Below are 26,613 nucleotides of genomic sequence, written 5' to 3' on the forward strand. Positions count from 1 at the left end.
GTGAACATTTTCACTGCCAGGGAATAATCTAAACATGTATGAATCTTACGTGTGTGTGTGTGTGTGTGTGTGTGTGTGTGTGTGTGTTCTTTCAGTCCCTGAGAGTGAGTGGGCCCAGAATGAACGGATATCTCTATTTCCACTTCTCACCTCTTTAAAGAAAAGGTGTGCTTCCCACCCCTCCCCACCCCCCACCCCCGCCGATGAAACAAGTGTATTTTGAGAACACCTTGGGGGCTGATCTCTAAATGCAGCGTGGGCCACCCTTCTTCTTTCCAAAACAGTAGGGGCTCTCATTCTTGGTGTCCTTTTTCTTCACAATAGGGCTGATGAATCATTTTGGTGATATGTCTTCCTTTATTTCAAAATAACCACAGCCATGAAGTGTTTGTTCATTACCAGCATGTTTACAAAGTGGACAATAAAGGTTGTTTTTTTTACTGTTAAGTTTATGTTTGTAACTTCCTCTGCTTGTCTCTATTCCCAATAGGCTCGGGTTATGTATGATTTTGCTGCTGAACCTGGAAATAACGAACTGACGGTTAATGAAGGAGAAATCATCACAATTACAAATCCGGTAAGACAACTATTAGGTTTAAACCCGATTGTCTCTTAAGGATTTAATAAATTGATCATTCACACCGACACGAATTTTTTTTCTGGTGCTTATGAAGTATTGATGATGAGGTAAGACTCTATTTTATAAACATTGATAAAAGTTAAGTCCTCTAAAGGTAGTTGGATGGGGTTCCATCAGACAGAAATGGAAAGAGACATCCAAGCCAGATCCCAGCCAGATCACGGTACAGAGATTAGAACGTATTCAGTGTTTCTTGGAAGTCACAGCTATTGTTGGTTGACAGCCCTACGAGCCAGATGTTTGGCTGATACTACACGTGTGTTCTTGAATGTGTTTTCCCCATGAACTCCATGAGCTAAGGACTTCTCATCTCTGTTTTACAAATGAGGGTAATGAGACATAGAGGTTAAGCAACTTGCTCAAGATCATTTTGCCTGTTAGTGGCGGGGCAAGGATTCAAAGCCACATCTGTTGAGCCTCTGAGCCTCTGCTCTTGCTCTCTGCTGGGAACACTACACATAAACAAGGGTTCCCAAGGGTACAGGGTACACGTAGGCCAGTAGCAGACAGGCTAAGAAAACTGGCTCTTAGCCAGATCGGATAGGACCTGTGGGCCAAGCTGTAGACCTTGGGCTTCATCTGTAAGTAGTGGATTCTTTTAAGAGCTTTGCTTGGTTTTTATTGTTGATGCTGTCGTAGGCAGGTGGCGAGATGACACCTGCACTTCAGGGAAATTAACCTAGCAGAGGTATGTTGAACGAACTGGTGTGGCTGGAGTCTGGGGATGCGCCTTTCGGCGGTAGCAACAGGAGTTGGAAAAAGCTAGACACGGCAGGCTTTGTGGAGTCAGCCCCAGAGGACTTGGTGCCAGGTTAGGTACTGGTGGGAGAAAAGAGGCAAGGATCCATAAGGTTTTTGGCTCTGACCTTTAACCTAAGAGAATGGTAAATTTATTAAAGTATACGAGTCATGAAGAAGAGCTTCTTTGGAAAGGTTAAATGAGTTTCTTGTTGGATGTGTGGAGTTTGAAGAAAAGCGAATAATTAGCCCTTCCCTATAGCTTTGCATCATAAAAATGGAAATGCCGAGCTGGGGGTAAGAGCTGGGAATAGGCCACCTCCCTGGACACCTCAGGGAGTAGCCTGTGAGGAGGGTTGCCAGGACAACCGAGAGGCACTGGGAAGGAAAGGGGGAGATGCTGGGGCTCCCCCAGGTGGGAGGGATCCAGGGCAGCACGGAGACCAGGGACAGAGGACAGCGAATGAGCAAGAGAATGATGGTTTCTTAATATAGGTACTGTTTTCAAAACTTGTCTTCTGTGCTTTAGATACAGAAAAGAATCACTGGGTAGGAACAGTATATGAGCTTTAGATAATACACCAGGTGTAGATAAGTAACTAGGCCCTATTTTTAATCATAGGAGAAATTAAAGATTCTTTACCCTTCTGATTTTTCTTAATGGAGAAATCATCTTGGTTTCTTGGTAAAATAGTATTGAATTTAAGTTGCTGTCATGGTTACAAATGGACAAAGTTGTGGCTTAAAGTGATTTTTGAAGAAGAATGTGTTATCTAGATTCAGGTAGTTATTAACTAAGACACGATTTATGAACTTATGACAACTCTTACTATTATAAGGTGAAAAGGTAGGTCTTTGTTGAAATAATAGATTGGAAAGTGGGAATTCTGGTATAGAGGACTTTATTATTTTTTTTTTTAATTTTTTTTTTCAATGTTTATTTATTTTTGGGACAGAGAGAGACAGAGCATGAACGGGGGAGGGACAGAGAGAGAGGGAGACACAGAATCGGAAACAGGCTCCAGGCTCTGAGCCATCAGCCCAGAGCCTGACGCGGGGCTCGAACTCACGGACCGTGAGATCGTGACCTGGCTGAAGTCGGACGCTTAACCGACTGCGCCACCCAGGCGCCCCTAGAGGACTTTATTATTTAATATTGTTTATCCAGAAGAGCTAAGGAACCATGGATCGGTTAGCTTTTCCTAAACAGCAGGCAATCTCAAAGCTTAGTGGCTTAATCGAAAAACCTTTTGCCACTTTGCTCAAGAACTTATGGGTTGGCTGGATGGTTCTACTGACCTGAGATGCCTCTCCTGTCTTCAGTCACCTGGTGGGCAGCTCTGGGCCAAGTGCTTTAACCTGCGCTCACGCATGTGCCTGGCGATTCCCCTCCTGGTGGCTGACTTTGGTTGGGGCAACAAGGAAATTGGGCCTTTTTTTTGTCATCATCCGGCAACCCAGATTATTCCCACAGCAGCTCTTTTGGAAAAAGTGTGCAAAGCCCCTTGAGGCCAGACTCTGAACTCACCCCGTATTATTTCCACCTCATTCTGTTGGCCATAGAGGTCACCAAGCACATCACGGCTTCCAGAGGGGGTGGTATCCTTCTGCCTCTTGACAGTCGGAGCTGCGAACCGACTGCCACCAGTCTGCCACCAACCGATAAATAGAAAGGAATTACACGATGATGGCATTCTGTTCTGTTGAATAGGCTACTCTGCAATCTTCATTACTTGTTTAATGTTTTCAGATTATATCATTTTCTAAAGTAAAAGAGAAGCCTTAGGAATTTAAAATTTTGAACAGTGTTAGATCAGTGGGAATAAAGAGCTTTACGTTAATTATTTTTTCCTGTATGACAACTCCCGAAGCAAAATTTTGCAGGCAACTCCAACTGTAATCTTGGTCTTTTTTCTTTTCTCTTTTTAAACGTTACTAGGATGTTGGTGGAGGATGGCTAGAAGGAAGAAACAGCAAAGGAGAACGAGGGCTTGTTCCCACAGACTATGTCGAAGTAAGAACTTATTGTCCTATAGTAAAACCTGGTCTTTGTCAAACGTCTTTTTATGAATTATGGAAAGTAGCAACTTTATTTTTAATCAGAAAGTTTCCACTGTAAAAGTAATACCTGGTAATTATGTAAAATGTGAACAATACATTGAAGTAGAACTAAGAAAAAATATTACCTATAGACCTGTGCTCCAAAGAGTGACTCCATATTTAGATTAAGTTCCTTTTAGGGAGAGCAACTTTTAAGTACTCTGAATAAATGCCCCTATTTTTCCTGTGTTTATATTGTGTAATAGCTGCTGCCTATAATACTGTTTACATTACAGAGTTCATTCACAAAGTTTAAAAAGATTTTTTTTTTTTTTTTTTTTTTTTGAAGTAGTTCTCTTTTCTCTTTGCTGGTTCCGGACATATCTCTTCAGTTCCTTCTCCCCATTTCCATAGACCGAGGGCCTTGGATGAACTAACTTCTGGGACCTATTGCCTGGTTTTAAGCTGTGTTCCCATAGATGCCAAGGATAGTGTTACAGCATCTGGGAGGAGCCTCCCAGCCTGGGACACACCCACTCAGCTGACACCCCCCCCCCCCAGCCCACCCTGAGCCAGCCTCCTGGCGCCCCCTGCTGGTTGTCTGTAGGTCACTCAAAATTGAGTCCTGGGTACTGAGCTTGCCTTTCCACTCAGGTGACTGAAACTAAGGTGGCCTGGTGCCCTGGGAGTAAAACTGAACAAGAACAAGGTACCTATGGTTCCTCTCCAGCAGAGAGGAATAATGCCCTGGGAGGATGTTTACCTGGGCACTGCCTGCAGAATGGGAAGACTGTCTGTCTGTTGTTCTGATCGAGAGTTGGGGTGGGGAGTTTTGAACCCTCTGGAGAATCTGATGAAATCTGGGGCCCTTCTCTCGGAAATATGTGCACGTGCATGTACCCCAACCTCTTCTGTAGAGTTCCACAGGGTTCATGGGCCCCTGGACTCAGTCCACCTGTCTTATACTTATGTTGTGCTTTACCTCGGTGCACTGTGTATTCAGGACTCTAAAAATAGACAAGAATGAGAAAAATCTAAGGATTTAAGTTAGTGCTGGCATTAATTGCATTTTCTAGAACTCTGCATACTTCTAGAAAGGGATGGTTAATACAGATGTTCTGGGGCTTGCTTACCTTTTAAAAATATAAACCCCTTTTCCATAATAGATGACAACTCTTGCTTGCCCTCAGACTCTAACTCTGAAATAACCCTAATCTATGAAAGTAACTGTGGTTCTTTCTAATATTCAGATTTTGCCCAGTGATGGAAAAGACCCATTTTCTTGTGGAAATTCAGTGGCCGACCAAGCCTTCCTCGATTCTCTGTCAGCGAGTGCCACTCAGGCCAATTCATCAGCTGCCAACAGTAATAACCAGGTGAGTCTTCCGTCATCTGGCTGGACTGAGCACAGCGCATCTGTGAGAGCTTGTGATGCCTCCGAGCCATTGCCATCCCCGGAAAGCATAAACAAAATAGCTGTTAGATGTGTGTGTGGCGTTTCTGTTGGGTATTAACAAAGAACTTGCCTGTTAGGTGGGCTAAACACTTTTTAAAGATGATTATAAGAGAGAATGCAGGGTGTTCATTGAGAGTTGCTTTTAAAAGTCTGGCATGATATGAACACGGACCTTGTAAGGTACAAATATCCTCTCAAGTGGGGAAAGAAAAGCAGGGTCCTGTGCTGAGGTGATCTGTGTCAAAACTCCGCTGCAACAGGAGACGATTTCTCAGACCTTGACATGGTCGTTACACTCTCAGAGCCCCCTCGTCTTGTGGACACTACGCATGTAACAGTGGCTGCAAATCCAGCACTTAGCACTCGGTATCTTGTATTGCTTCTAGAAGACTTACAATAGTGGGATGATTTGGGAAAAATACACTGAAATTCTACATTGATTTTAAGGGAAGTTTGACCAGTTCAGGTGACTCTGCCCAGTTATTGTAAAATGATTACCTTGGGCGAGTGTCAGCACGAACAGTCAGAAGATGGACATCAAAATGTTGCCCTTCCTAAATCTTTAGAAGCAACTCGGCTTCAGGGGATGTTATTTCGTGATACTCTTTAACTACAAAAAAGGTTTTGAATTACGTGAAGCCTAATAGTCGTATCGCTTGAGAATTATTTGCGTACAGAATGTTTATATTTTAACCTTCCGAGAGAATTTCTCCAAGTGCTATTACCATATGTTAACTGCAGGTTTTACACATTTTTAGATAGCTTTTGATGGACATCCTGAGTTACAACTTAGTCTGACCCAAATACTTAAAATTCAGAGGCAGAGTGATCACCACAGTTGAGCGTTTGCCTATATTTTGTAACTCTGTAATACCTGAGGACCCTGGGCAGTTAGAGACTACGCAAGATAAAATGTGAGACGGTAGTAGTTAGGGGCACCTGGGTGGCTCGGTTGAGTGTCCCACTTGGTTTCAGTCCAGGTCATGATCCCGGGGTCGTGGGATCAAGCCCCATGTTGGGTTCTGTGCTGAGTGCGAAGCCTGCCTAAGATTCTCTCTCCTCCTCCTCCTCCCTTTGCCCCTCTCTCCTGCTTGCACTTTCTCTCTCTCTCTCTCAACAAAATAAAATAATATTTTTTAAACTGTGAAGCCATGGTAGTTAAACCTTCCTTGAAGTTTCCCCAGGGATTCTCAGCGTGAGCCCTGTTGACCTCTGGGGACTGAGCTTCAGCTTGTGATGTTCAGCAGCACCCCTGGCCTTGATTCACTACATGCCAGTAACATCCCGTTGCCCCCAGTTGTAAGAACCAAAATTATCTGCAGATGTTGCCAGACGTCCCCTGGGCGCAAAGTCAACCAGCTGAGTTCACTGAGTTAGACAAAAACCTCAGGGAAATGGGTTTGCACTGAGTAAAAGAGAACATTTTAATGAAAGGGAATGATGTTCAGATGATCGTAGAATAAATGAAGGAGACAAAAGATGGAAATATTCATCTTATTTTTGTTTTAATTTTTTTAGTGTTGAGAGAGAGAGAGAGAGAGAGAGAGAGAGAATATATCCCAAGCAGGCTCCTTGCTGTCAGCACAGAGCTGGACGTGGGGCCCCGACACACAAACCGCAAGACCATGACTGAGCCGAAATCAGAGTCGGATGCTCCACGGACTGAGCCACCCAGGCGTCCCAATTCGTCTTATTTTAATTCAAGGACCTACATCAATCATTATCTCAGGATAGGCTGCAGCACTCTGCACACAAAGTTGCAGTCAGGCTCCAGTCTTGTCCTGTGTGAAATAGCTTCCTCGGTGTTTAAATGTAGCAATACAGACGGATTAGCATAAGTGTAAATGTTTTTTCTTCCAGGTTATTTAGAAGAAAATATAACCCCCTTTTCGAAGTCGGATTTTCCTAATCCGTTCGGACATACTAAATCTAGCCAGATCCTTTGAAAGCAAAGAAAAAGTGAACTAAACTAGAAGTAACAGAATAAAGCAAGCATGACCATAATTAACTGAGCATTTGGATTTAATTTAAATCAAGTAAAAATATTTTTTTTTTCAACATTTTTTTTTTTTTTTTGGGACAGAGAGAGACAGAGCATGAACGGGGGAGGGGCAGAGAGAGAGGGAGACACAGAATCAGAAACAGGCTCCAGGCTCCGAGCCATCAGCCCAGAGCCTGACGCGGGGCTCGAACTCACAGACCGCGAGATCGTGACCTGGCTGAAGTCGGACGCTTAACCGACTGCGCCACCCAGGCGCCCCAAGTAAAAATATTTTTAATAACCGTCTATGCTTTCGGTTATCTGGGATAGGAAAATAACTTAAATAGGCCAAAATGGTGATGATGTTCATACATACCATGAAAACTGTCATGACCCAAGAAACCAGGCAGCCATTACCAATTAGTAGCTTTTAAAACTTTTGCTGTCGGGTTTACTCATTCTTTCATTTTCTGGATGTCAATGAGAAAATACCGTTTTTGTCCCAGGGATGTGCCTCTTGGGATTTTCTAATTACTCTGGCACTGTGTTCTCTCCCAGAGGTCAGTCTGATTTGGAGGACAAGTATGTCAGAGGCGCCGGCTCTCTCTGTCCCCCGGTCAGGCCGTGCAGGGCACACCCCCTGTCCCCTCCGCACACCGTTCACTTCCGAACCAGCATCTGTCTGCTGTCCTCGGCACCGATGATTTGAAATTTGGCTTTCTTCCCACACACGCAGATTAAAGCCCTGCATTTAGCTCCTGGTTATCCAACTTTCTGACTGTTGTATCTTTCCTCTAAATCGTGTATCTTTTTTTTTTTTTAATCTCTCTAAAAGGTTCTATCCGTCTGCAGATCTCCTTGAATAGCTTATTTTGAGCCTGCTATTTTTTAATCTGTCTGACCCTTCCTTGACTTTGTATTCTTAATCTGTCCTACATGTCAGAGTAATTAGTTCATAAATTTGTAATTTAATATGTAAAAAGCACTTCCTTGGGCTTTTCTTAAAACTCCTCATTTCAGGGTGCTTGAGGTACCTTCTGGTTCTGGCTGCTTACTGAGCAGCTGCAGAGGTCATGCAGTCACTGGTGTAGAGGAGATAACAGGGTGCTTTTATCACAATGACCCACTGTGATCTTTTTCTCCCTTTACTAGTTCATGGGGGGGGGGATCCCTTACCTGTAAAACATAGTCCAGTTGTTGGTTGTGGTATAGACTAGGATTGGAAATGTCAGAGGAATATGATGCAGTGTTCTTTAAATCTGTTGGGACAATTTAGCTTGGAAAACGGTAAAGCTGTTTATTTTTTAAGTACTTGGAGAGAATATCAAGGACATTTTTTCCATAACCTTGGAATATGGAAAGACAGCACAGTGTCTTGCGGCCATTAAGGAAAGAATGGATGCATTTAAGTAAAAAAGTAATACTAAACTAGAAAAATATTTCGCACATACCACAGAAACTGGCTAATTCTGTTAACATACAAAGAATTCTTGCAAATCTATAGAAATAGATGAACAGCTCAGGAGAAAAAAAAAATGAGCAAAGGGTGGGAACAGATTTTTCATTGGAAAAGTAGTACAAACAGCCAATAAATATAGGAAAATACTCATTTTTAGTGTCTGCTATTAAATTAGCAGAGAATTAAAATGTTTTAATACCCCACGTGAGGAAAGGAATATGCCGATAGGCATTCTGCTGCAAAGGTGGGGGAAGGATACATTAACAAAGCCTTTTGGAAGACGGTTTGGTAACATGCATTAATATTTAAAATGCATCTACTCTGTGCCCCAGCAGTTCTGAGTTTACTTATAGAGCTCCTCTTGGGACTCAGCCACGTGGGCTGCAGATTCACCGTGCAAGGTCCAACATGAGGACATGGGGACACACACGTCTGACCATAGGGACCTGGCCAGGCAGAGCCCAGGGCGGCCACATGGTGGGAAGCATGAGTGTGGGTTTAGATGTACAGGTGTGGACGTCTGTTGTTTTTTAAACAATTTTTTTTTTATAAAGTTGATTTATTTTTGAGAGAGAGACAGAGTGTGAGTGGGGGAGGGGCAGAGAGAGAGGGAGACACACAGTCCGAAGCAGCTCCAGGCTCCGAGCTGTCAGCACAGAGCCCGACGTGGGGCTCGAACTCACGAACCGCGAGATCGTGACCTGAGCCGAGGTCGGCCGCTTAACCGACTGAGCCACCCAGGCGCCCCACATCTGATTCTTTTTTAAAAGCACATCAGTAATGTTATCTTTCCCGTGCTTGAGTACGCACACACCACAGATGCAAATTGTGTGTAGAACATTTATTGAAGCATAACCAGAAAATGAATCGAATTCTCATTGTTTTCTTACTCTAATACAGATCTTAAGGTGGATGAGGACCACTATTGCAGTACCTTTAGAAAAGGAGAATAGTTTCTAGTGGTTCATACTAGTTTTGTTACTAGGGACTTATCTGGTATTTTCCAGCTGCAAGAGCGTTTCATGTGGCAGCTGTGCCACCAGCCGCCATTCAGAGACGTGTGTGGGGACAGTCGCCCCAGTCTTGGTTTTCACCCAGTTATCAGTGTTTCAGTTACACCATTGCTTTGATTCTGAGAAGCTTCTCACTATAGATCTTTACAAACCTCGGAGGTGGCTGCTTCTGTGGAGTATTTACTTTTGAGAAATTAATGGGAAGTTTTGTACTTAATTTTTTAAGTTTTTTTTTATTATTATTTGTTTTGAGGGGGAGGGGCAGAGAGGGAGAGAGAATCCCAAGCAGCCTCTGTACAAGTCAGCGCAGAGCCCAACGTGGGGCTTGAACCCACGAACCGTGAGATCACGACCTGAGCTGAAATCAAGAGTCAGATGCTTAACCTACGGAGCCACCCAGACACCCCTGTACTTTCTGAAGAAGAACAATAGGGATTACACGTGAATTAAAAGTTCTGTGAAACTAGATGTTTCATCTGAAGCCTTTGACTTGAGAGGTTTATTTTTCTATCTTGAAATACTGGCAAGATCTACATCCCTGGGATGAACTGCTTCTGTCTTTACCACACCGCCTCCCAGTTCCCCATGAATCTGTCTTCCTGTTGCCGGGTTCCTCATCCCCTGCCACCAGCACCGTCCCCAGGGTGGGGTGGCATAGTGGGAAGCACCAGAGCCTTGCCACCAGACCTGAATGTGACGCTGTGTGAGCTGTGGCTTCTGGAATTGCAGGATTAGGCCCCTTGTAGAAAGTGGTGTTGTACACGGAAGACATTTAATAAATACTTTGCTTCTTTTCTCACCTCTTCCCTTTTCCAGGGGTGTTCTCATGCATCTGCACTGGTTTCTTCCAACCTCTCCCTCTCCTGCCACGTGGATGTTCCCCTATGCCTGTCTCCAGTCTCGAATTTTCTCTTCAGTTTGCTCATTTTCCGGCTTCTTGTTGAACGTCTCCGTCCGCCTATCCCTTCTGTGTCTCAGAGCATGAGCACAATCACTCATTTCCCCACAGAAGTAGTTTCTCTTTCTCCCTTTCCCATTTCCTTTCTCTGACATGCTCGTACTGCCCTTCTTTCATAAAACCCTAGCCAAGTGCCGTTGGCAGCCACAGTTACTGACGGGAGGGTCCTGCATCCTTTACATGGGCAAGGGCAGGAAAAACCCTCGCTTTTAATCCCAGGCCTCATACTTCCGTGAGACTTAGGTAAATTTCTTCCCTTCCATGCCTCCATTTCCTCATCTGGGAAACCTCGTACGATTGTAGGAATGAGTAAATGGAGAGCTGCTTCTCAAGTATGTAATGTAGTACTTGATAGAGATTTAATAATTGTTCATGACAGTATCTTACACACCACTGCCTCTACGATAAGATGATTAAGTGTTTCGGTTCTTTGCTCGAGAAACTGTAGGGGCTCCCCCGTCGCCTCCTGAACCAAGTGACCCCTTCTGCGCATCGAGAGAGATCCGTCGAGCAGGTAGCCACTACCCTGTCAGAGTGGGACAGGTGGACACTGAACAATGCATGGTAGGGAACTTGTGTAAGAAAAGCATCTGAACTTGAGGTGCGACGAGACTTTTTCCAACCTGTTATGTTTGTCTGATTCCTCCACATGGCCCCATCCTTACTTTGTCCTTATGATAGGCTCCAGCCAAACTGGCCCTTCTCCAGATAGACCCCATGCTGTCCCACCTTCTCTTTGTATCTTTTGCTTTTGCCTCCAAGAATGATAGAGTGACTCCTTCCATCTTTCAAGTCTGCCCAGCCCCCAAGGTTAGGTTCAAATATCATGTCCTTTATGAAGCCTCTTTTTGTGTGTGTGTGTGTGTGTGTGTCTTTCATTCTCTCTTCTTGATTCCCTCTGTGCTATTTGTGATTCTTAATCACAGATTATATTACTTAATTATAAACTTGCGAACTTGGTGAGAAGCAGAGATTTTGCCTTATTTTTTCTATTCCCATAACCTCTCTGAGGCCTTGCACCATAATACAGTTCTCTACAAACGTGGGAGTGATTTTTTGGTTCATTTGTCAATACAGCAAAAAGTATTTTACAGGGGCTCCTGGGCGGCTCAGTCGGTTAAGCATCCAACTCTTGATTTCAGCTCAGGTCATGATCCCCTGGTTCAGGAGCTCGAGCCCTGTGTCGGGCTCTGCACTGACAACGCGGAGCCTGCTTGGGATTCTGTCTCTCCCCGTCTGCCTGCCCCTCCCCTGCACTCTCACGCACACACTCTTTCTCTCTCTCTCAAAAATAAGTAAATGAACAATTTTTTTAAAAAGGTATTTTACAATGGAAAGTGTTATGAGATTGACTGAGTCCAACCCGAATTCTCTCTAGGGAGGTTTGTGTTCTCAACATCGACTGGGGGACTGGGAGCCACCATAGCACCTCATTCTACCACCCACCGGTTTTTCCCAGTCAGAAGTAGCTCGTTCTCCTACAGGAGACCCACTGAGATTGTTAACTATCTTTTAACCATTTGGATATTAAACACATGCTCAAAGTTAAATGGGTATTTAGGGAAATGACGTCTTTTTATTCAGAGATTTTCAGTGTAATGATATTTGTTATGAAGGGTTTTTTTGTTGGTTAAGGGATAAGGAAGACCATAGTAATTTTATGTTGGAACTACATTTCCCTTTCTCATTCCACCCCCCCCCACCCCCAAATCCATGCTTAGGCCATTTTAAGGCCATTTTGTAGACCATTTAAAAATAAATCAGCAAAAGAAAATGTCACATGGGTATTAAGTTTGCTTATTATTTCATTACCTCAAATGAGATCTGTAATGCCATAGACTTCTCATAATTCTTATTGAGATTTCCTCTTTACAAAACCCTATTGGAAAGGTTCTCTCTGTCTCCCCACCCCCATGTGAATTCTTTTTAGTTGCTTACGGAGCTTTGTAAGGAAGGTTGTATACATCTGTTTAAAGGATCTGTTGACATTTCTCCCCAAAACTGCATTAGGCTAGTGATACTAATTTTCCATGCTTTATTGATCACGGTTCCTTGCTTTACATAAGACAGCTTTATGCACCTAGGGAACCTTTCCAAAACTACATGCTATCATGGGCGCCTGAGTGGCTCAGTCACGTAAGCATCTGACTCTTGGTTTCAGCTTAATCATGATCTCATGATTCATGAGACTGAGCCCCACGTCTGGCTCCATGCTGAGCACGGAGCTTGCTTGGGACTCTCTCTCTCCTGCTTGTTTCTCTCTCTCTCTCTTTCTCCCTCTCTCATAAATAAACGCTAAAAAAATCAAAATAAAATGCTTAAAAAAAAAAGTACATGCTATGAAATTCATTGTTTAGGGTGGTTTGTCGTTGTTTGCTTTCGTCTAATAGGAAACAAATGACAGAAGCAAAGGGTTTGTTTTGTTTTGTTTTTTACCTTAAAACTGCTCTGGTGAAGGGCCAGTGAGCATTGTTCTAGCACGGCCCATCATCACAAGTGTCCATAAGCCTGTCCTGCATGGACTTTTGTTAGATCCATCTGGAGGTTACTCGTAGCCTCATCCTATTTGGGACATAAAGCTACCAATATTACTTAAGACTTCGTGCTGACGAAATAAGTAAACTCTCTAAACTAATACAAATATCCCCATTTCTTTTGTGCGTGCGTGTGTGTGTGTGTGTGTGTGTGTGGTTTTTTTTTTTTTTTTTGAATGTTTTATTTATTTTGAGAGAGAGGAAGCGAGCACAAGCAGGGGAGGCAGAGAGAGGGAGAGAGAGAGAATCTCTCTCTGCACTGTCAGCACAGAGCCCCATGTGGGGCTCAACCTCACGAACTGTGAGATTATGACCTGAGCTGAAATCAAGGGTCAGACGCTTAACCGACCGAGCCACTCAGGCACCCTCCAGTTGTCCCCATTTCTTAATATGAATTGTACTGTTTTAATATTCTGTATTTAAAAAATAAATATCTGGAATTGACATCTGTGGGTTCAGAATATGAATTAACAAAGGGCTTGTTAAACCCGTTGTACTTTTTGGGTCATTTGCAGTTAGTGCAAATGGATTTCATTGGTTCTTGTGATCTAGCCTCATTCTTAAAAGAAGGTACAAGTTTTATATTCTGACCAGTGGTTTTGTGAAGTTAGTCAAGGTTTATCTGAATTAGATGAATTACAATTAGGTAATTTCCTCTGAACAAAAGATCTATAAACAAGAAAACAGGAAAATTTTCAAATTCTTAAACATTCCAAGTAGAAATGGCTAGGCTCTTTACATAAGAGATTTTGTACCTACTGTAGGTTCTTTTGAGAAAAAGAGTTAAATTGTTGTCAGAAACTATTGAAATGTTCTTGGGCATAGAAACCACAGTCTTTGCTTTCTGTTCCCTTTTCCTGACACAGTTGGCACACGGTCATTACAATCTGATGAAGGAGAAAATGTCAGGTAAAGGCTTTAGTACCTCGGTCAAGCAGATGAGTTACAAAAACGAAAGAAGAAAAACTATAATAAGCCTCAACCTTCATAGAGCAAGCAACTTTCTTTTCATTTTTGTTCCTTATCCCTGGACAAAGTCTTGCCCTGGACGTTTCTAGTTACAAAATTCCTTCCTTCCATCTTTCCTTCCAAGCAGGAGACCATGTATGAGGGGAGAGTGGAATGATAAGTCAGGGCAGGGTAGGCCAGCTGACAACAGAGTGTGCGAGCATGTGAGGGAGGCACGGCGAGAAATCCCGTGTGTGGTGTTACGGGAGCCCTGGAATGCTTCCACTGTCTCTGCTCCAAGGTACAAACAAGAAGGGCAGTGAGCCCGTGATTCAGGACTCCTCTTACCTGGCACACTTCTCAGACTGAGTGGTCTACTCTGACCTGTATTGATTGAGCATCTCCTGTAAGGAACCAGGTGGGCAGCCAGAGTGGTGACCATGAATTGACTTCTGTTGAGCCATTGTATGTCCTTTGTACTCTTGTTTGCTGGTTTGGTAGAAAGCCAGATAGAAAGCAACCTTAATGAGCTAAATGGGTAAGGGGCATTAAGGAATCTACTGAAATCACTGCTTCACTGTATACTAACTAATTTGGATGTAAATTTTAAAAAATAAAAAATAAAGTTAAATCAAAAAAAAAGAAACTACAAACCTACAATTACCAACTGGGAGTATACCACTTAATTTTTATATTTACAAAATGCTACAGTTTATTTTTCTCAAATTATTTCAAATTATCATCAAGAAACTAATAAATGAATATTATAAAAATGCAAAAAAAAAAAAAAAGCAACCTTAATGAAAGACATGTTCTCTTTTTCATTAATCCTCAGACCTAAATCACTCTCAGTATCCAACCTAGTTTCAGAGGACACAGAAACAGTGGCGTCATTGCCCTTCTCTGCATCTTGTCCCGGCTGCTCCCATATGGATGCTGTTGTGATGTGTGCAGTGAAGGTTGTCCTTCTCACACCACATCTTGTCTGCTTACTGGGACACCAGTGAATGAGTCAGATCTCAGCACCCACACAAGTCCTTGCCCTGTTGTCAGAAGTAGGAGTTTGCTTCTTACTGGTCCAGGTCCCCCTCAAGATGTCATATAGAAGAAAATACAGCAAAATATAACAAAACCAGAACCTCTCATTTTGTGGTCAGCGGTTGCAGACTAGTGTTTTTATTTTCTTTAAAAATACTTTTTTAAAGTAACCTTTTATCATTTTAGAAGCAGTACATAAACACTGTAGAGAATTGGAAAATTCAGGCCAGCAAAAAGAAAAACGTCACATCCACACCATGCATGACTACTGTTTACACCTTGGTGCATACCTTATTTTCCCTGCGTGAGCATGGTTACCCACGTGCTTACCTGGATGAGACACATTGAGTACCTGCTGTTTGTAACCTTTTAAAGGTTGACGATCCTTTCCTTTTCAGTAAATTTTCATCTGCCATAATATCCAGACCACTTTTAATTTTCCCAGCAGCCCCCAGAATGTCCTTTACAGCTCGTTTATGAACTGGTGTTCAGTGCAGGACCAAGCGTTATGTCTGGTTGTGTCCATTATGTCCCTCACATGGGTCCTTTCTTTCCAGCACAATCCCTACTTTTTTATTCTGACTTAGTTTTACTGTAGAATTCCAGTCTTTTGGATTTGCCACATTGTTCCTTTGGTGTCCTTCAAGTTGTTCCTCTATCCTCTGTACTTCTTACAAATTGGAAGTTGTACCTAAAGGCTCAGTGGATTCAAATTGAACATTTGAGACAAGAATATACCATAGGGATATCCTATATTCACGCAATATCACCTCAGAAGACGTAGTGTCTGGTCATTGATCACAATGACCTTGGGTCAGGTTGATGACAGTCTTGTGCTTCCACTATCTAGTTACATTGTTTCCTTGTGACCAGAAGGTCATCTGTCTGGTATTGATTCAGTGCTGGTAACCATTCTCCTATTTGTTTACCACCAATGATAAGCCTTGCCTGAATCAGTCAGGCTGTTTCTCCCACACTGTAAGAGGTGGCTTTCTTCTGTAAAATAGCTCTTTTCCTTTACCAGTTGGAGCTAGTTAGCTACCTTGGGAAACAATTTCTGCTGGAATTAGGTATAGATATCTAGTTCCTTCCCTTTAACTCCCAGTTTTCCAGGTAAGAAGTTGTTTTAATAGCTGCCTCAAGTAGTGACAAATGAGTTTTCCCATCTTTATTTATTTATTTATTTATGTTTTGGTATCGTTGTGGACCCAGCGGTTTACATTGATTCAATGTATTTCCACCAGAGTGGGTTTTTCTTTTTTAGGCTTATAACTGTCACCCCTTGGAAGCCCATTCAAAATGTTTCCTCTAGCTCATCGATATCTGGAAGCTTTCTTGCTCTTAAATATTGCCAGTTCTGTTATCTATGTCATTACTGGGTCAGCTTTGATTGATTGGTCTTTCTCTTATCCATGGTTCATATTTTTCTGCTTCTTTTCATGCCTGGTGATTTTTTTTTTTTTTTTTTTTTTTTATTGGAAGCCAGACCTTGTGATTTTCACCTTGTTATATGCTGGATATTTTTGTATTCCCATAAATATTTTTGGGTCTTGTTCTGGTATACAGTTAAGTTACTTAGAAATAGTTTAATCCTGTCACATTATTTTAAGCTTTTTGAAGTGGGACCAGAGCAACATTTAATCTAGGGGTATTTTTGCCTGCCTACTGAGGCAAACCCTTCTTAGTAGTGTACCCGATGCCCTGTGACTCGTGAGGTTTTCCACTCTGGCCGGCGAGAACCATCTGATGCGAGAGATTGATACTTCATCCTTGCGTGTGGTCTGCTGCTTAGTGTGAGCCCAGGGCCCAGGTCCGTAGATGGTTCTCTGTGCAGCTCTCTTCCTCTTTGGCCCTCCGCTCCAGGCTGCCAGTTCTGTCTTCTCAATTCACAGAGACCACTGGTCTTTGTGTGGGTTCTTCATCCCTAATCTGTGGCTTCGAAAGTCTCTCTAGGCAGAATCAGGTCCTTTATTGTCTGATGCCCAATGATTGGAAAACTGCTTCATATATTTTGTATTTTTTTTAAATAGTTTTAGTTTTAAGTGGAAAACTGGATCATCTTGATGGCCTCCTTTGTATTAATTGATTTCCAAAGTCAAGTTTATCTGTATCTATAAAATGGAAATAATACCACCACTTACTTAACAAGAGAGTCCTACCTGGAGAGTGAAAAGTGCATTCTCGTAGCACCACGTGAATGTTCTGGTAATGACTTCCCTACTGGGTAGTTGCACAGTGGGCTCAAAGCCTGGACACTGGGCTCCGCAGTTGTCCTCTTGACAACGATGCCAGTTTGGGCGTCGAGTAGCTTCATGGGAGCCGATCTGTTACGTGTTCCCACAACGACGCTGCGTACTGAGCCAGGAGCACGCACCGGAGACCTTTGCTCCTGCATTCACGGGTTCTGTGCTCTCACCTGGGCTTGCTGGGTTCCATTGTGACTCTGCAGTTCCTTCGTTGTCAGCCGGGTGGCTTCGCTCATCTCACGTGTCTGGTGGCTTTGAAAGCACTGGCTCGGCATCTTGACGTTTTTAACAGCTTGACTTTGCATTTCCTCTGGGGTTTTTCTCATCGGCTGTATGTATGACCCGCATGCTATTTGTTCCGTTCCTTCTGTGCTGCTTCTGCTTATTTTTAGTGCTTTAGTAATACCGCGATAGGACAACAGTCTCTAGAATATGCACTGAAGACAACCCACTAATACACAGTTGGGGCTTTGCTTTTTGCATGGAATGTCTGGGAATGAGCAGCATGCTAGAATTTTCTGGTGAACTTAGCCTTGCCATGAATTTGCTGTTTCTAGTTAGAAGCTTGGGTGTGCTCTTTCTTTGCCCCGTTTACTGAGCACTTCTTTTGTTTTAAGGTGGATATTTTGGCTCAGATTGGTTGTATTGAAAGTCTCAGCCAGTCACCACCTTCTTCATCTTCTCCTTCTCCTACCATAAATAAGGTAAAATTCAAACTTGAATGCAAGAGGAAATAAACATTTAAAACCTCGTGACGTAACCCTTTTCCCCAGGTGAGGCGATGGTTGTAGGTGAAGTATCTCACCGAGGGCCGTCTTGGGGCATGGAGACACAGGGCGTGGGCTAGGTGGGAACAGGAAGCGCAGCGGGGCTGTGCCCCTAGGACAGCTGGTCACTGAGACTTGACCGATGATCTGTTCCAGGGGCGGCGAGCACCAGTGAGGGGTTCTCAGTCACATGGTTGGCTGCGTTAGGGGGTGTTTGGTACCATAAAAGGTGGACGAGGAAGAGGATGAAGACCTTGCCCCGCAGAGGGAGAGAAGGAGGAAAGCCAGAAGAAAGGAAGGAAGAGGCAGCCCTGCGTTTGAAGCCTTGGCTCAGGAGCAGAACGGGTTGTTTTGGCCAAATGCCTGCGGTCGGGGGTTATTGGCATTGGAGGCAAAAAAGTCAGAGGCTGCAGGGTCATTAAGCCAAGTCTTGGTGGCCAGGTTATTTGGTACAGGAGGGGTTGGACCTGGAAGGCTCTGGCATCTAGCACCCAGAAAATGTTTGTGCCGAGCACCCCAAGAATTAAGAGTTGCTGTTGAACTTTTTGGTGAACGGTTTGTCTTCTTCCTCTTTCTTTTATTTACCTGAAGCCAACGGATCATTAGCGAGAATAGAAAATATCTTAAGTGGCTGTTATCCCCTCTGAGGGGATGCGCCCCTGAGGCATGATCTGGCAATGAAACCATTGGAAATGCAACTTCCCATCTTTTCCTCTAAAGCGCATACTAACAGGTGAACCATTCACATGGCGTTTACTCAGCGAATTGCCAGTCTTCATTCTTTTCTATATATTCTAGCTGAGCTGCCATGTAATAAGGTAACCTCTACTGAGCGCATACCATGGACCAGGTTTTGTGTTATGTGCTCTGTGTGCATCGTTTCATTGAATCCTTTCAAAGCCCCTGTGACGAAGTTCACGTTATTATATCTATTGTATAAGCATGGAAACAAAGAGAGATCATGTAAGTTGCCCAAGTTCATACAGCTAGAAAGTGGTAAAGCTGGGCTTCAAACCTAGACAGCTCTCAAAGCCTAAGATTTTAACCGCTATACCCACAAGAAATAGATTCCTACAGTTTCATTAAGGGATTTAAAACTCCCTTAAATGGACCAGTATTGGGGCGCCTGGGTGGCTCAGTCAGTTGGGCTTCTGACTTCGGCTCAGGTCCTGATCTCACAGCTCCTGAGTTCAAGCTGCGCGCCAGGCTCTGTGCTGACAGCTCGGAGCCTGGAGCCTGCTTCAGATTCTGTGTCTCTGTCTCTCTCTGCCCCTACCCCATTTGTGCTCTGTCTCTCTCAAAAATAAATAAACATTAAAACAAAAACCAGTATTCTTATCCTTGCCCCTTTTTACCCCATATTATTTATTTGGAAGATGCCCAGCCTTCCTCTGGTGATCACGTCCTGAACGCCCATCACTACTCACCCCTGCCTGGCCATTGTGACTCCATTTTATGGTCCTTCTGGCTCTGTCAGCTACAAGCCAGTCTGCTTTCTTAAGAAACTTACCTTACCTTACCTTCCAGTGGATACATTTAAATGTCTCATGACATAAGGCCAATATAAATGGATTTCTCTACTTGTCTTATGAGGATCAGGTAGCTGTTAAATTTAGATCAGCAAATATGTTGAGTACATTGCTCCTGGCCATAAGAAGCATTTTAATTTCATCGGAGTGGGGGCTGGGAGAGCATCAGACATATCAGCCAGTTCTAGTGCAAGGCAGATTAAAATGTGTTCATGATAGAGATTCGGGCAAACATGCTTTGGGAGCATGCTAATTAACAAATAATTTATTGAGAACTTACTACATGCCAGGCCCCATGTTTATAGGCAACAGGAGATCACTGGTGGCCCTGAGGGACACAGCCCTTCTCTGGATCCCCTGCATACACCCTACTGGAATTCAGAAGGCAAAATGATTATATGAACAAATTTTGTGTGTTGGATTTTCCAGCATTTTGTTAAGAGTTCACGCATAGAAAAGTTAAATGAATTTCATAGTGAATAATCATGTTTTCACCTTTTAGATTTTACCATTAACATTTTACTATTCTTGCTTTATCAAACACACGTGCCCACCCCTTTGTCCACCTAATGCCTGTCTGTCTGCCAACTTTTCTGCAGTGGGCTGATAACTGCATTTATAACTCGAAAGGCATTGCTATTTTAAGAGTATGGTAGTGTCACGTGCTGAAAATTATTCATCCTGTGATCAACCACAGCAGGTTGTTTTCCTTGAAAAGACTGAAGTCACTGAACATAAGGAAAATCTGATTTCCTTCTTTGTGAAAAAAAATGATAATGTTATGAAGATTAGGTGTCTGCCAAGAATAATATGTATTTGCTACAAATGATCAAGAATGTCATGTATTTTTTGAAAAGCCAGTGACAAAAGCATTAAAAAAAAACATATTAACCACTTTAAGTAAAAAAAAAAAAAAAAATTTGTGAGTTTTTGCCACTTTATGTAAGACATTTTGAGAATCTTTTGGGGGAAATGTTTTTTTTTGTTTGTTTGTTTGTTTTTAAAAGGCCTTCAGACATGGGTGGCTCAGTTGGTTAAACGTCCGACTCCTGATTCCAGCTCAAGTCATGATCTCAAGGTTCATTAGATAGAGGTCCTAGTGGGGCTCTGTGCTGACAGTGCAAAACCTACTTGGGAGTCAGTCTGTCTCTCTCTCTCTCTCTGCCCCTCCACTGCTTGTGCTGTCTGTCTCAAAATAAATAAAATACATTAAAAAACATTTAGAAAAAGAAGGCATTATGCCCATGAATTACTACAGGGAGTGAGCAACTGATATGAAATAACTCCAGTAGAAGACTGACTTTGGGAGAACGTGAGGCCGGCAGGCTCTGAGGCCGGGGTCGTACATGGGCCAGGACTTTGACATAATTTGGGAAGCTGAGGAAGAAGGTTTTGTATGCAGATAGAGAGTATAGTGTGAGCGGAGGCAAGAGTGCAGGGAAGCTTGGGAACCTGAAGGTCGAAGCATAAAGCAGGTCAGTGGTGAGTAATGAGAATGGGGTTGCGACCAAGGAAAAGTTAGGTCCTGACTGACAGACTAAGGAGCTTGGAATTTACTCCCTGGGCAGAGAGAACTAATGAGGTGTTCTTAATCTTGTGGTTGACAGAGTCGGGAGGTGTTTGGTACCATAAAGAGCAGGGGAGGTATGACCCAGCAATAGCACTGCTAGGAATTGACCCAAGGGATACAGGAGTGCTGATGCAGAGGGGCACTTGTATCCCAATGTTTATAGCAGCACTTTCAACAGTAGCCAAATTATGGAAAGAGCTTACATGTTCATCAACTGACGAATGGATAAAGAAGTTGTGGTTTATATATACAATGGAATACTACTTGGCAATGAGAAAGAATGAAATCCTGCCATTTGCAGCAACGTGGATGGAACTGGAGGGTATTATGCTAAGTGAAATTAGTCGGTCAGAGGAAGACAGATACCATATGTTTTCATTCATATGTAGATCTTGAGAAACTTAACAGAAGACCATGGGAGAAGGGAAGGGGAAAAAAAAGAGTTCTGGAGAGGGAGGAAGGCAAACCATAAGAGACTCTTAAATACAGAGAACAAACTGAGGGTTGATGGGGGGTTGGGGGAGAGGGGAAAGTGGGTGGTGGGCATTGAGGAGGGCACCTGTTGGGATGAGCACTGGGTTTTGTATGGAAACCAATTTGACAATAAATTTCATATTAAAAAAAAATCAGTCTCCAAGGCATATCTAATAGAAGAGTCTTGGATATGATACACATTTCTCTCTCAGGAGACAAAACACACTCTTGCTGGCACAGAAGCCTCACTGTTGCATCTTCGTCCGTATACTGGGAATAGTAAAACTTGTCATTAGGATTAATAGGTATAATATTCATTAAAAAAAAGGGGGGGGGGAGGAAGAGGATAAAGACCTTGCCGCGCAGGAGAGAGGGAAGGAAGGCGGGAAGAAAGAGAAGAGGCAGAAGGTTTGAAACCTCGGGTCAGGAGCAGAATGGGTTGTTTGGCCAAATGCCTGTGGTTGGGGGACCCAAGGGGTGTTGGGTATTGAAAGCAGAAATGTCAGAGGACAAAGTGTGGGAAGGTGGGTTCAGAGAAAGTTGGAAAGAGGCAGACTGTGTGGTATTAGAGGAGGAGCCTGGCGGTCAGTACTGGTCATCTGAGAGAGAAGTCCGTGATAGAGAGAGACAGAGAAGTCCGTGATTGAAGCTGGAAAGATTTCCAGTGGGCCAGGTTTTGAAAGATTTATCAGCAGGAGTCACCTTGAAACAGGAAGAGGGAATGTCAGGAAAAATAACAGAGAACAAAGCTAAACAGTTACTAGATTTGCCGACAAGGATTTCACAACATAGGTAGGAGCTAAGATCATCATATGGAACCAAATGATAGATTACTCCAAGCAGTTTATACACAAAGCAGTTTTATATATTTTGGCCATAATTAAACTTTTTAAACATTTCATTGATTTGTTTTTTAATGAAAGCGTAATTAGTGTAAAGTGTTGTTTTAGTGTCGGGTGTACAGTATCATGTTTCAGCAATTCTGTATGTTTCCAGTGCTTATCGTAAGTGACCTCTTGATCCCCTTTACCTCCTGCACCCATCCTCCCCTCTGGTGATGATCAGTTCTTTGTACTTCGGAGTCTGTTTTTTTGTTTGATTTTTTCCCCCTCTGTTCATTGTTTTTTTTGTTGTTTTTGTTCCCTTAAATTCCACATATGAGTAAATTCATACAGTATTTGTCTTTCTCTGACTGACTTATCTCACTTGGCATTATACTTTCTAGGTCCATCCATGTTGTTCAGATGGCAAGATCATTCTTTTTTATGGCTGAGTAATATTCTCGTGTGTGTGTGTGTGTGTGTGTGTGTGTGTGTGTGTGTGTTCTTTTATCCATTCATCAGTTGATGGATACTTGGGATGCTTCCGTATCTCAGCTATTGTAAATAATGCTGCACTGAACATAGGGGTGCCTGTATCTTTTCGAATTAGTGTTTTTATTTAAACAAAGTAGTTCTAAAAAGAACTGTCTTTTCTTTAGGATGCTTGCTCTGAACAGTTCACATCTGATTGTTGCCTCACTGTTGATGAAAATCTTTCTTCGCTATCATTACAGTCTCAGGGTCATGGCAAAGCTGAGCTCTCGCACTTGCTGTCCTACTTTGTAAGCCTCTGTTTCTTTTCAGTTCACTTCATGTAGTTGCCATCAGTCTTTCTGAATCTGAGGCCACCTGCCTGGTTTCAAATTCTAGCCTGAGGTTTCCTGGCTGGAAAGAGGGAGAGGCAGAATTTCAGCCCGGCAGCCTGACCAGAACCAATGCCCCTGACCATGCTGCCCTTGGCCTGTCATTCCACGGTGGGGCCTACCCATTCAGGAACTGATAGATATATTAAACAAATGAATACCTGTACTTACTGCCATCTGACTATCCAAGCTTTCTGTACTTTTTGAAGTTCTTATTCTGAAAATAAAACCTCATTGTTTAGAGTTTAGAGGGCACAGAGTACATATGGCCTACTAGAACACCCTCCCTTAAAACCATGGGAGGAAGGGATTCTCTTAAATGAAGTCTGCTTGTCAGGCCCTTTAGCATGACTGCCTTCATCTACAGAATCCACTAGAGTGGCTCTTGAGTATCCTCATGGAAGCTGTGTGTTCACAGGTGTATGGATGAAATGTCTTTCTGCTGTTAATATTTGACTTAGAACAAAACCACTAGTAACTTTGTGTTTTTTTCTTGAAAGTATAGGAGGTGTTCGAATGGAATCGTATTTCTGCATGTAAAACATACACTCCATTTTTTATAATGCTTCTGGTGTGTTGGCGGGCAGTTATTCTCCACACCCCCCCCCCACCCCCTGTCAGTAGAGAATTTAAAAAAGGCCAACCAGAGTAGTATTCTAGAATATTAGGTATATTACACAGTTCGGGTAACTTTCTTGCAAATCCCCCTCTCTTTCTTTCTTTTTTTCTTTCTTTTTTTTTTTTAAACACCAATTTTTTTTATGTGAGAAAAAAGACTCAAGAAAAGTGAAAATTTGCTATTCCATGTTCCTAGATAAACAGATCCAATACTGAAGTTATTTTTTTAAGGCACTGTTTTCCCTGAATTTATTTGTAAGTTTAAGGTGATTCAAATGAAAGTCAACATGTTTTTCAAAACTTTACATCCTGATGCAAAAGTTTAGATTGTTTTAGTTTTAAAACATTAAGCTGATGCTAAAGTTCGTGTGTAAAAATAACAGATTTATGATAAAGTACGAGTGGTTTTCTATCTGGTGGGCTCCCAGGTCACTTGGTACTTGTACAGATGGACTCCGACGGTACAAGAGGGAGCCCAGAGATAGGTCCAAGTCCAGGATGTGATAAAGGTGACATTTCAAATCAGTGAGGGGAAGTTGGATTTTTCATTAAATGGTGTCAGACCAACAGACTGACTACAAGATAAAATTAAGTCAGTTGCGCCTGGGTGGCTCAGTCGGTTGAGCGTCCGACTTCGGCTCAGGTCATGATCTCGCAGTGTGTGAGTTCGAGCCCCGTGTCGGGCTCTGTGCTGCCAGCTCAGAGCCTGGAGCCTGCTTCGGATTCTGTGTCTCCCTCTCTCTCTGCCCCTCCCCCACTCATGCTCGCGCTCTCTCTCTCTCTCTCTGTCAAAAATAAATAAACATTAAAAAAAAATTTTTTTTAAAGATAAAATTAAGTCAGATTCCTATATTATTTCCTCCATCAAAGTAAGTTCCAAGTCGAAGGTTTAAAAGGTGTAAACCAAGGAAATAAAACGCTCGTGGCTGCCCCGAGCGGATGGGGCCGTGTGGGAGATGGGCCGCCGTTGTCTTACCGTAATACTCCCTGAGATCAGGTGCCATGCGTTGCCTGTTCCAAAAGTATATGCTATTAATAAATGAACTATAAAATTACTTAAAGTACAGGAAAAAACAAAGTTTAAAAATAATTTTGGAGCATGGTAGCCCCCTGTTATGCAAGGCAGAACCCATCAGCAAGTCATAGGAACAGAGGAACATAACTGTACGATCTCTTTGGAAAAGAATTTGACACAATCTGTCAGCTGAAGAAGCACATTCATTAGCCCAGAAATTAATTTTCTGGGAATTTCACAGAGACGTATGGGACACACGGGAAAAGATGTACAAGCATGTGCATGGCGGCGTTGTTTGCAGTAGCCAAACACTGAAAGTACGATATGTGAGCATCAGCATATGCTGGGTCAACTGGGAGACAACTGCAGTGGAACTTCCTAGAGCCGCGTAGAAGAGCCATGTCACCCGTTCGTGCTGATGGACCTCAGAGAACGTTTCAGGCCATTAAATGAAGGAGACAAACACAAGTACAGAACACAAAGTATCATTTGGACCCACTTGTATGTTTAAAAACAAAAAGGAGGGGTGCCTGGGTGGTTCAGTCCGTTAAGCGTCCGACTTCAGCTCAGGTCATCATCTCACGGTTCGTGAGTTCGAGCTCCGTGTCGGGCTCTGTGCTGACCGCTCGGGGCCTGGAGCCTGCTTTGGATTCAGTCTGTCTGTCTGTCTGTCTCTCTCTCTCTCTACCCCTCCCCTGCTCACACTCTGTCTCTCTCTCTCTCTCTCTCTCAAAAATGAATAAACTTTAAAAAAATTTTAAAAACGAAAAGGATCTCTGTGGGTGGGATATTTGATTAAGTATACATAAGGAACTGATTAGTAATAGTTGTCCAGAAACAATGGCAGCTTAAGTGGTAGGTGTATTTATTAAATTGCATATCCTTTTATTCTTTTTGAGGTTTTTTGTTATTTTTTTTTTTTTTTTTACTGGGAATGTATTACTTTTTCAAATAAAAATAAAAACCTAGTCAAAAATACAACAGATTTTGGGGCGCCTGGGTGGCGCAGTCGGTTAAGTGTCCGACTTCAGCCAGGTCACGATCTCGCGGTCCGTGAGTTCGAGCCCCGCGTCAGGCTCTGGGCTGATGGCTCGGAGCCTGGAGCCTGTTTCCGATTCTGTGTCTCCCTCTCTCTCTGCCCCTCCCCCGTTCATGCTCTGTCTCTCTCTGTCCCAAAAATAAATAAAAAACGTTGGAAAAAAAAAAAATACAACAGATTTGCTCTAAAATTGCTAATGTGAGTAAAACAGAACCTCATCAGCTTGTATAATCTCAAAAACATGATTTAAGTGGGGAAAAAAAAAGAACCTGCAAAGAGATACGTACAATGTAATGTTGTGTAGGTCAGTTTTTAAAACTTAAGTTATTTACAATGTAATTAGTAAGTAGTGGAAGTATAAAACCGTGGGCAGAAATGAATACACATTCAGAAAGGTAGTTGCTGGGGGGGTGGGGGAGGAGGCGAATGGGGCAGGAGGGACAGGGAAGGAAGAAGAAAGGGAGTAGACAGCCGCTGTGTCTCATAGTTCCTTGTTCCTGGTTGTCAAGTTCCTAAGCAAATATGGCAAAAGGTTAACATCAAAAAAAAAAAAAAAAAAAAAAAAAGATTGATGCTGCTTTTTGTGTTTTCCTCATCTATTTAAATGTAAAATGTATTATTTAGGGGCACCTGGGTGGCTCAGTCAGTTAAGTGTCCAATTTCAGCTCACGTCATGATCTCGCGGTTCGTGGGTTTGTGCCCTGCATCAGGCTCTGTGCTGACGCTTGGAGCCTGGAGCCTGCTTCGGATTCTGTGTCTCCTTCTCTGTTTGCCCCTCCCCCACTTGCACTCTGTCTCTTTCTCTCTCAAAAATAAATAAACATTAAAAATAAATGTAAATTATTATTTGAATGTACTTATTTAAA

The 26,613-nt window shown here is 42.8% G+C and overlaps 1 protein-coding gene across 1 annotated transcript in view; it reads left to right on the top strand.

Annotated features, from left to right (window-relative positions):
- Positions 1 to 217: 217 nt before the first annotated feature.
- SNX9 (sorting nexin 9) overlaps positions 218 to 26,613 on the top strand; it is a 68,270-nt gene continuing 41,874 nt past the window's right edge. Inside the window, exons 1-3 of the mRNA XM_049653124.1 lie at positions 218 to 577; positions 3,318 to 3,392; positions 4,669 to 4,794. Coding sequence (XP_049509081.1) covers positions 500 to 577; positions 3,318 to 3,392; positions 4,669 to 4,794 — 279 coding nt within the window. The 5' untranslated portion in view covers positions 218 to 499. The remainder of the gene's footprint in view (positions 578 to 3,317; positions 3,393 to 4,668; positions 4,795 to 26,613) is intronic.

The sequence above is a fragment of the Panthera uncia genome, assembly GCF_023721935.1.
Source record: "Panthera uncia isolate 11264 chromosome B2 unlocalized genomic scaffold, Puncia_PCG_1.0 HiC_scaffold_24, whole genome shotgun sequence".
NCBI classification, from domain to species: Eukaryota; Metazoa; Chordata; class Mammalia; order Carnivora; family Felidae; genus Panthera; species Panthera uncia.